General features: G+C 36.5%; 1 protein-coding gene across 1 annotated transcript in view; it reads left to right on the forward strand.

Annotated features, from left to right (window-relative positions):
- Nucleotides 1-8,895: 8,895 nt before the first annotated feature.
- LOC104280810 (TATA-binding protein-associated factor 172-like) overlaps nucleotides 8,896-11,249 on the forward strand; it is a gene marked incomplete at both ends in the record, with an annotated part of 22,802 nt that continues 20,448 nt past the window's right edge. Inside the window, 2 exons of the mRNA XM_009878581.1 lie at nucleotides 8,896-9,019; nucleotides 10,008-10,122. Coding sequence (XP_009876883.1) covers nucleotides 8,896-9,019; nucleotides 10,008-10,122 — 239 coding nt within the window. The remainder of the gene's footprint in view (nucleotides 9,020-10,007; nucleotides 10,123-11,249) is intronic.

Below are 11,249 nucleotides of genomic sequence, written 5' to 3' on the forward strand. Positions count from 1 at the left end.
CTGAAATCGCTACCTTCGCTTTGTTGGCCAGTCCTTCCTCGGGTTAAACTGCTAGGGAATAGGGGATAATGATACCGAGTCTGGAAGACTGGCCAGAAGCCGTTTTGCCTCTCAGAGCCCCTAGTTATAAAGGAACCAAAGTAAAACAGGCTTCCATGGAGGAAAGCGATTAGTGTGTTCTGGCTCTGCCTCAAGATGTTGGGTAGTATCTGCTTACACACATGTGCGCTGGGGTGTGCCAGCCTTTAAAGTATTCGCAGATAGAGAGGTATGTCTTAATAGAGCTGTTTTATAAAAAAAAACGCTGAGCACAAATTCCTGCCCTCTTTTTTGTGTGTGTGAAATGGGCATGTTAAGCTTCCTAACAGGATATTTGAAAAGAAACCATAAATCCAAATTAACCTTGTGATAGATTAGCTTCAAGTCACATGTTGGTGGTATCTCTTTACTTTCAAAGTGCTATATTTAAAGTAAATTCTGTTTCTGAAGCTGTGTATGAACATGTTTACAATTTTGTGTAGCAGAGTCAAGGTGTACATGCTTGTAATAGAAATCATTATTAAACAAAACTTACAGCAACAGTACACTTTTTAAGACTCAGAGTAGCAGGTGTTTTTGTTTGAGCTTTGTGCTTTCTACTTTATTTTATCCTACTCTTATTTTTATCAACTAGTTATCTAATAGGATTGGAGGTTTTTTCCAAATCTGTCCATAAGAATCTGGGAGCAGTAAGGATTGCTGTAATAGGAATACTATGTACATTTAAATGGTATTGTAAGCCATCATACAAAATAGAGTAGTATAGTTAAGTGTGGGGCAGTTCGCTTAAATAACTGTGTTAATGTGTGTGTGATATAGGGACTTACTGGAATATCAAGATACATTTTTTTTTTTTTAGCAGTATGCTAAGGTTGTCTACTGTAAAGATTGGTTTTTAATTCAGTTATCAGTGCTGCTGAATTTCTGTAAATCCACGTGGCTTTAGTGAAAAGCAGTAGTGCTTTATGCAAAGATAACACCTGTTCGGTCTGGTAACCGACAGGAAAAAGTTCTGTTTTGAATAAGGCTAATTCTAAGTGTCAGTATGGAGCACTAAAAAAGGTGGTGTGTTAATGATGTCACATGTGACATGTTGTTTCCAAGTACAGTTTTAAGATAAAAGTGTTACACAAATTGAACGTAAGGTATGGAACTTCAGTAAAGGTGCTGTAATACTTGTGAATTGGTAGAGAATTGTTTCAATTCCATGTGTAAATCAGGTAAAGCTTACACATTTTTTGAGTGCTGTGGCATCTTGGTTATTCCTGGCAAACACTGATGTTTCTGTAACAGGAGAAAGTGATACTGTGTAAATTTGGCCTCATGCATGTTTTTTAATAGATGTAGCAAAACCTGTCCATGTTCCTCTGGAGTTACACAGCAGCTCTTCATGAAAGAACCTTTTGGCTATGGTACTGTAGGAACACTGAGGATATAATATCAGTGTTGCTTTTGTAAATAAGACAAATCTTGTCTTCACCTTTTACTTCAGAATATTGAATTTCTAAGGTCTTTTCAGACATATTACAAATAATTGTTTTGTACACTTATATACCATGTGACAGCGTTTCTGTAAAGGGTAATGTTGTTCCAGCGTCTATACCGGCTCTATCTAGTTGTAGAGATCTGCACTCTTCCTCTGCGTTGTTAGCAGCTACAATTTATATTTTTGAAGGACAAACCTAATACGTTGTTGATGAATGATTCTAACTGTACAAGTGTGGAGTGAAGAGTGAGTGACAGGTTGATTCAAATTAATCTTTCCCAAAGGACCATAGTCTACTGGGTACATACCACCCATTGATATTAAAAAACAAAACAAAAACAACTTAATTAGGGTTAGTTCTGCATTGGAACCATATTTTAAAAATAACCGTTTTTAGAGGTGGACGGAGGGGTATTTTTACATTCTTAAAACAGTGAATTACAAAGTGGTTGTTTTCCTAGCAAAGTTTGGTTTCTGCTGTTTGGCCAGTTGAAAACTTTCTCAAAACCCCGGTCTGTTCAGGAAGATCTAAACAGATGCAGGGAATGCTTTGAAATAGGCCAAAATTAGACTGAGAATTTGCAACTTTGCTATTAATAAGGTCATCTTAAATATAATTGCAAATTACTTGTAAATTACTGAGAAAAGGGATTCTGGTATTTTATTCTGCATTATCTGCGTATGTGCTTGTTTTACCACATTCTGCTGTTAAACAAATTGATGACCTGCTTCTGTGATGATACACTAGAAAACAGATGTAAGAGCAGAACAGTAGACATCTCATATCAAAAGATACTGCAGAATAGTTGCTTTGTATATGCTCATCTGCTTGGTAGTTTAATGCTGAGAAGACTAAGGAACCCATCCTGGTGGGTGGGAAGCTTGATGTTCTTTCTGTGAATGAGCAAGCTAATTTGGTAGGCTGTATCTCCTGTCTCTGGTCGTAAGAGTATATATGAAGTAGTATAATGTTTGCACAGCTAGTAAAATGCAAAACCAATTCTTGATAGTGGAACTGAGAAGGAAAAAAGGAACTGAAAAGTTTTGCTTCAGCTTCATTCCTACGAAGTATAGGATGCAAGTGGATAAATATAATCACTCACTAGTGATCTTTTCAGATACTTTAGGTGAAAAAGTAATACTGCCAATTTATGGGAAATAACAATGCTCATAGATTGGACTGCTCAGGATGACTGAGTTTCAGTAGATAATAAAGCATTGATAGTCTCATTCAATATCTAATAAAGCCTTTTCCCAGTTTCTCTAGTGTGTTCAAAGGCACCTCTTGTATCATTATTTCAGCAAGGCTGTTAATGACTTTCTCCTATTTTTGAGGACCCTCACAGTACTTTTAAAATGTGGTGAAATATGTGAAGCTAGTAAGATGCATTAAGAAGGACCAATAAGATTTTAATATCTAAGTTCACTCTGAAATACCTTAAAGACAACCTTCTTGGAGTATTTTCAAGACAATTCCTTAAGCAAGTATGGGAAAGCATAACAACTAGCTGTTCTTGCAAGCCATTCTCGTTTTAGACCATTTAAGTTTACTACTAGTTTCTAGCTTTCGGTATATTAATTTACTTGGATTTTTATATAACTGCTAACATGTAGATTAGAAACCTAATGCAAGAAGGCTATGATAGTAAAGCTCCTGGAAAATAAGCAGGCCTAATGTGTTCCTCATGGCTTCTGAAGTGTAGGTCTGTGACTTCCCAAAAGCAAATGGCTGCACGGGCTGGCATTATTACGTATGTAACATTCTTAGTTTAATACTGCATAATTAGGAGGTTGAAATTCTTAAAAGGTACCAAAATTATCCAAAATCTCTTTTATGGGGCCTGTGTAACTTTTAGAGGTCTGGGGTTATCACAAACACTAAAAGAATTCAGCTTCTAGCTTGTTTGGAAACTATTACTTCATGGCTGCTCTTGCATGAAAAGCAAGAGTTAAACTGAACAACAAGTATGTTTTCACTTCTACTTAAAGACATGTGTCTGTAGCATCAGAATATAACCAGGGCCATTAAAGGAGTTCTGACTCAAAAGTGGAGGAAAAACCAGTGTAACTCTCCTCCTGTTGATGGGTGTTAACTTGAGAACCAAACAGGGGACTGCCTTCCCTGTTGCGCTTTGTAGGAGGGGCTGCTGATACAGTCATGGGGAGGGGAGAAGCACAAGTAGCATGTGCGCTACTGCCCAAATAAGATAGAGCTGTATAATTTCTCAGACACCTAACAGACTGAAATGAAAGTTGAAAGTCAAGATTATACTCTGATAAGAATTCTAAGCTATTCCAGCAACTAGAACTTGAATTGTCACCCAGGCATTCCCTGTGTAACTTGTTGATACGCTTGTTGTATTAGTCTTTACAGCTGTTTTAATTTCCTGTTCTTTCTCACAGTTTTTGTAATGTAATTGGCCATACATTTTTGAGCTGTAGTGTTGAATGGAGATACACGTAAAAGTTTACAATTAAAACTTATACAGCCTAATGCTGTGAATTGTATATATTCCATATGGAATTAATTATACTAATTTTACCATCCAGGTGGCTTCCATATGCAGTATATAGTACTGCAGCCATTGTGGTCATGGAGCTCTTGTTTCATTCCAGGTATTCCTTCCACTGCTCTGTAGGAAACAAGATTTTTCTGTTGTCTGCAGTTCCACCTTCATGACTGTTTACTCACAGTCTCTCTATTAGAAGTGAAAATCACAAGATATGATTCCTGTGCATTGTCACACTTTTTTTTAAATTCTGAATTCTTTTCAGTGATTTTTCTCTTGCTTACTGATTGTATATTGGAAAATTGTTTACTTGATTATTTAACAGTCTGTGTGCTTTAGTAGGGCCTTGATTTTTTTTTTTTTTTTAATTATTTTTTTTGAGCTTTGATGAAACACAACTTGATTATCAGGTCAACAAGTAAACTAAGGCATCTCCATTAGAACTTAGGTTGAGTTTCACAGTGAATGTCAACCCTTGTCAAGTCTAAATTTTAGTTTAGTGATGTCTTTTAGGTTTCTGGGCTATTTCTGCACTAAGAAATAGTGCCTGGGAGGAAGGTCCTGGGTGTTGAAATACAATTTGTACTGTAAACTCCTAAGAGTGTTCTCTTGCATTCTGATGGGCGCTAGCTATCAGTTTTCCGAAGAGCTTTAGGCAGAGTTTGACATTGAGAATGTTCCAGGTACTGCATTACCCGGGTTTTGTCAAACGTTTTTAATGGCTTGGAGGGTATGCTAGGATAGTTATAAGCTGTTCTGTTCCAGTTGGCCTTTACTGTCAGAAATTGCTCCCTGGACACTTAAGTGTGTTGGTGCCTACAGAGTGGTAGAGTCTAAACAGATCACTTCGTTGGCAGCAGTCCTCAGTTCACTGTGCCTTTCAGGCCTCAACTCACTGAAATCAACAAACTGGAAGTTTTCCCATCTGAGGTTCTGTGGGGATGCAGTCCAGCCAGAGTGCTCACACTGGGGTGATGAGGATCTTTACACAAATCATCTGCATGTATCTTCTTCTGGAAACATACTGTTGATAACATCTGTGTCTTAACCTGATTATTTACTCTCCTGCTACTAGCTTTCCAGTGCCCCTGTAGTTGAAGGGCTTTCAGATGTACATCATCCAGTTTCTGTGGGAGAGCTATGAAGTTCACATTAAGTATTACGATAACTGTCCCTTCAAGTGGAGGCATACCTTTAGGCAGTAAAGGACTGAATATTAGCATGAAGAACGGAACAAGTCATTTGTTGCAACAGTTGCCTGGGTACAGTCAGATCTAACTTGGTTTAATGCTGAATATGTGAAGCTGATTGGAGAGCAGTGACCAGAACATGGGTTCACTGCGCTGCCTGGAGAATGCCACTGTGTTACTTGTGGTGGCACTTTGGAAAGTACTTGCTCTCATGTTTGTCCTTTATCATTCTTTTTATTTATAGTATTTGTTGCAATAATGCAGTGCAAGAGCAGAAGACTTGTTACATTTAGTGACTGGGGATTAATAATAGTTTCCCTGTACTTTTATTCATAAACCCCCTTTTAATTAACTGAGATAAGCCTGTACGTATAATCGTTCTGCTTGAATAGAGAGATGACGTTCTCCTTTATGGCAGAATACTTTGCTATTCTGATTAACGGTAATACAAATGAAATTGCTTACTGCTAGAATTCTTATTGCTGCAGTCTTTCTATATGAATTATTGTTTTGTTAGAATTGTTAGATAAAATGGTTTGAGTGGCACTAATCTAGTGGTGGAAGAGTCTGATTCAGTTTGGGATGGCTGTTCCACCTGATCACATACCTACTTATTATTATTCTTGAGTAATTCTCTTGTGTTTCTGTTCTGAAAGTGAGTTCAAGCTTTAGTCTTTTCAAATCTAGTGTGCTTCAATGAAAGGCTGTGGGTTTCATAACTTTGAGTATTTGCGGGGAGGATCTACTTGCCTAATTAATCTAGGTCTCTAGGTGTCAGTTTAGGTGGTAAATGTGTTCTTGCCACTTCAGAATGACAGAAATCTCCTGCATCCTGTGTCACATCTGCAGTCCTGATGTAGATGACTCATTCTGAAGTGTCTCATATGCTACTGGATGCCTTTTCTTAAGCACCTAAATTGATGTCTGTGTGTCAGAAACATTTCTAATGAATTCTGTGTCAGTGTAAAAGTTCTTGGTATTTCTTAGAAGAAAAAATACTTGAGTTTGAATGTAATGCAATTCATGAGAATGAGTTACTGTTCCAAGTTCTGTCCTGCTGACACACTTCAGCAGTGATTAGAAAATCTCAAATTTCTCCAGTGAGAGGGAAAGGTATCTGCCTCTGAACAAGTTAGTGCTTTGTAGTGGTCTCATATGGCATGAGTTCACATAGAGGTGACATATGGTTGCTGTCCTATCGATGAGATGTAGTTGACTCATGATTTTAAGATGACTGTCGAAAGGATTATCTAAGCAGTTGCATAATGAGTTATAAGTGAAGGACTTGGCATTTTTAAGCTGTCATTGTAGCGGTTAATGTGCAGGAGTAGTATTTTCACATATAGGTTTGATTTATTTTATTTTTTTTTAGTATTTGTTGTTTAGGTTTTTCATAACAATCCTTGAATAATCTCTTTGATTTTTTTTTTTCTCTGAGTACTCCCAGTATTTCTTTCATTTGCTTGTCTTCCATATGCTTAGAGCAAGTTTTCTGACAGCCTCTTGCTGAGCTCTCATAAAATAATGTTGTGTCCAAGTTGAACATATTACAATGTAAAAATCATAAATTACAAACCAAGCATACTGCAGGTTAAAAAGAAAAAAACCCCAACAAACAACTGTGTTTTCTAGGTACTACAGCTTCAAGAAATTGTGGGTTTTAGGAGTGAAGCTTTAGTGTTCTAACTGAGATTAGAATTAAACTTGAGTTTTTCGAAGGGTACACCGTTGTAGTGGTTTCCTCCTGGTTTGACACGTGAAGAGTTCTAGTTGAGGAAGTGGTCTAAGTTGCACACTGTACTTGAAAAAAAGATACTTTAATTACAGGAGTGGGTAGTGCTAAATGGCAGACTTCTTGAGTGCGCAACAGTGAATTTTTGCAGAGAGGTTAAGAATAGCAGAACAAGCAAGTTAGAGCAAGCTGCGGTTGCTTTGCCAGCTAGCATATTTTGTACTGAATAATACTGAATGCTGCAAGTCAGGTTGGGTTATTACCATCAAACGTACTAAGGAAAAAATACTGGTAAGTAACTAAGTATCTGCTGTGTTCCTCTTGACTAGTCTACTATCTGCTCATTTGCAAGAGTTGGATCTGTAAAGCTTTTGCTTTACTCCTTGGGTGTCTAATCACCCAAACCTGCTGGTTTAGACTTGTTTGGGTTTTCATTTTCGCGTGACTTTAAGATTTGCTAACTAGTAAGTCAAAGAAATTGAAACTCCAGTTTCATCTACAGAATTTGAATATGGAATTTGAATGTTGCCTATTTTAGTAGTAGGAAGAGAATTTTTTCAAAGCTGGCAAATATCAGAAGTATGACTAAAATACTAGAATGATGTAAATACTTTCTGTTAGAAATTACTAGTATCTAATAGATTTTGGAACCATTTCTGCAACTTTATTGCCTTGACTCTGTAGCACTGCTGTTTCTAATGAGTTGTGACACATAAGATTCTCAGGAGTAAGCGGAGTTTAAGCGAGTCAAAGAAAATACATTTAAAAGAGGAGGGTATTGGTTTTTTAAGTGACTAGAACTGGTGTTAAAGGCGATTTTGCTGAATTGTAATTAGTACCAACAGATAAACAGGCAATGCATTTGTCTTTTCCTGCATTTGGTCAAACCTCGGGTATGTGTTTGTGAGGAAGGGGAGTTGTTCAGAATACCCATATCCTTATTTCGTTAGGCTAATTTAAGTGAGCTTTACTGCTGTGTCAATTCCAGCTTTGTATTGTTGCAGTATTTGAGGAGCAATTTTATGATTACTACTAGAAGGGACAATTCCAATGGTGCTACATAGACAGATTCTAGACTATTTGCTAGTAACCTCATGCTGCCCAATAACTAAGGGGTAAGCTAGGCACCCTGTGAGGAGAGTTCTAACCCTCCCACCTACAATGGAGGGAATAATGAACGTTTTTTACTTCCGTCATGATTTGATTGCGACAGTAGTCTCTAATTTTACATATTCTTTCTACATGATGACTGTCTGATTCAGTAACTCTAAATGAGAAATAAGCTAACTATTCTGAGATTAGGGTCTGCCACTAAATTAGAGTAACTGTGAAAAACAGATCTGTTGGTTAAATTCCTGTATTTCATGGGAAGTGATCGGATTATTTCAAAGCTGTAAATGCAACAACAGATTTGGTGTTATATATTCCAGGTAGTTAAATACGTGGGAAAATACGTGAAAAATAAAAATTTGTGGTATCCTGGAAAAGCAATATGTGATATTATAGACCACAGGCTATGTTTTCAAAAGAAGTGATAAAGCAAAGGGCCTAACTGCTCGTATTTTGAATTATCAGACAGAATTTGATTAAAATCTACAACTTGACAGTATTAATTTTCCAAGATAGAAAATGTTCTATCACAGAACAAAGAAGGGAACAGGTTTTTTTCTTGTAACTGCAGATTTTGTTTTTTAACTTGTGTTTCTAACAATTCATCTGTTAATTTTTTTGCTTACCAAATTAAATGTGCTTTTAGAACAACTATGCTTCCTATGAGGAAAAAAAGTATGCTTGTCACCGTGCCAGTTGACAGTCCTCAGGCAAACATGTCTTTTGTTTGCATTGACTAAATTGAAAAATGTGTGGGAATATTAATAGAAATGGGCAGCTGAACTATGAATAGCGTAATATTTTCATTTTTTTGTCAATCATATTTAGACTTGATCGTCTCTTTATTTTATTGGACACCGGTACAACACCAGTAACAAGAAAAGCAGCTGCACAGCAACTTGGGGAGGTAGTGAAACTGCATCCCCATGAACTGAATAATCTCTTATCCAAAGTAAGCATTTTACTTTTTTTTTCCATTCTTTCAATGATGAGAATAAAACTAGTTTTAAAGGGTGTTGATTCTGTGAAAAAAATAATAAAAAGCATAGTAGTCAGTTCTCTGAAAAGAGAAGACTGAAAAAATTAGGGGACTAATTATGTTAAGCCTGCTATTTCATCAACCTCTGAAATGGTTACGTAAGTGAAGTTTCACTTTGTAGTCAGTATTGATATTCCATGTTTGCTGTAAGTTCAAATTTTCTTCTATAAAGAGAATCTCTTCTGCCTTATAAAAATTTCTGCTCCTGTAAAGATTGGTACTTGTGTGATAACAGCATAAAAAAATATAGGAGGCTGCATGTCTTTAAAAGGCCTGGAAAGTGGAAATAGATTTCTATTAGTTTGAGATTTCAATCTGGCCAAGTCTAGTAAAACCACCAAAAATAGCCTGTATATGACAGCTGGAGATGGCTGAGTGACCTCAATTCTGCCCTTATTGAACAGGTGCCCTCACCACAATTGATGGTATCAAGAGAGTGGCTAAGGAATCATGAATATCAAGCCACTTTTGGAGAAAGAAATAGTTTGCCCAGATTTGAGACATAGTGGTAAATTATTTTAGAAGAGCATGTGTTGCTTCAAGTGACCCGTGTTGCCCCTCTTCTTAGGTTAAATGACCTCAAAGTTTAATCTCTTTTGAGCAGTTCCTTTTAGAAAGTAAAAACCAGAAGTCTCAAACCTTGTTCATGGAGGGAATCAAGGTTGAGTCTGACTGATAGGGCTAAATAGATCTTATAAATTCTTAACATCTGGCTGTGGCAAGTTCTGCTAAGCTGTGAGCAATATAGAGAAGCCTGCTTGCATTTCTTTCATTTGTTTTCTTGTCTTTTGGTTTTGTTTTGAAAATTATCTCAATCAATTAATATTAAAAGCATAACATCTGATGGATTTTATGAAAGTACATTTTAAGCAAATATTTATTTATTAATCTCTCCCTAAAGGTGTTAGTGTATTTAAGAAGTACGAATTGGGATACTCGTATTGCAGCTGGCCAAGCTGTTGAAGCAATAGTGAAAAATGTACCTGAGTGGAATCCAACTCCAAGATCAAAACAAGGTATGAATTCTACATAATTAATTTATGTGTTGCAAATTGACTGTGATATGAGACTTTTTAAAGCAGCTGTGTCATTCTGTGTTGTTGTGTTTGGATGGGGTTTTTTGTTATCATAGACTTTTTTATATGCATGGACTGTAGGACTTTTGTATTCAGTTACAACGATGTGCCTGACCTTTGTTTCTTACAAGATTCCTGTGCTTGTGCTTGGTACCCTCATAAAGCTTTTATTTAGAAAAGGAATAAAAACTAGTAGAATGACAAAACTTTCAATTAAATCAACTTGGTCATGATATTTTGCAGGTGCTTTTTCTTTTCTGTTCCCATAATCAAATCACCTTACAGAGGGAGGTGCAATGGCAGCTTGATGAAGTTTATTCTGTTTGTACTCACTTTGCATCTTGAATTGTCATATTAGGGATGTTAAAATTGATTTTATTGTCAATTTATGGACCTACTGTCAATGACTTTGTCTAAATGCATTGGTGCTATATTCACAACTTATGGCATAGGTTCTAGAAATTCAATTTAAAAAACAAAACCAAGAAAAAGCCGCCACAAAAACAAAAAACAAACAAACGCAAAACAAAAAAACATCCTCAAACCCAACCCAAAACGCGTATCTGTTTTGAGGTCATTGCATATTTGTTTCATTCAGTGCCTCCTGGTTTTGTTGCTGTAGAATTTTACAAGCAAATTCTGTATTTGCCTTATCCACTTGCCTTCATGATTTTTGTTAACCGTATTTGCTCTCCTCCAACTTCTTTTCAGATTGAGGAACTGCAGATTCCTTTAGTGCAATTGTGACTTGGTTACCCAAGAGAGTTTAGTGTCATATATACACTTGGAGGAGTGTGTAGTGGAATCTCCATTGCTAAAGTATTGGTTCCCTGAAGGACTCCAAAGCTAACTTTAATCTGTCCTTAACCACTTTTCAGCCTATAAAAGGATGTTTTTATATGGTAACTTAGTTTGATATTTAATTTCTTTTTCATATGAAACTTTGCCAAAAAGTTGGATATATTATATCGACTGGATCCCCTGTATCCATTTGTTGGAGCTTTTTAAGGACATTGATAACCAGATTAGTGAGAGAGGGCTTTTTCAGGAGGCATTCTGACTCTTTC

The sequence above is a fragment of the Apaloderma vittatum genome, unplaced genomic scaffold (genome assembly GCF_000703405.1).
Source record: "Apaloderma vittatum isolate BGI_N311 unplaced genomic scaffold, ASM70340v1 scaffold21561, whole genome shotgun sequence".
Taxonomy (NCBI): domain Eukaryota; kingdom Metazoa; phylum Chordata; class Aves; order Trogoniformes; family Trogonidae; genus Apaloderma; species Apaloderma vittatum.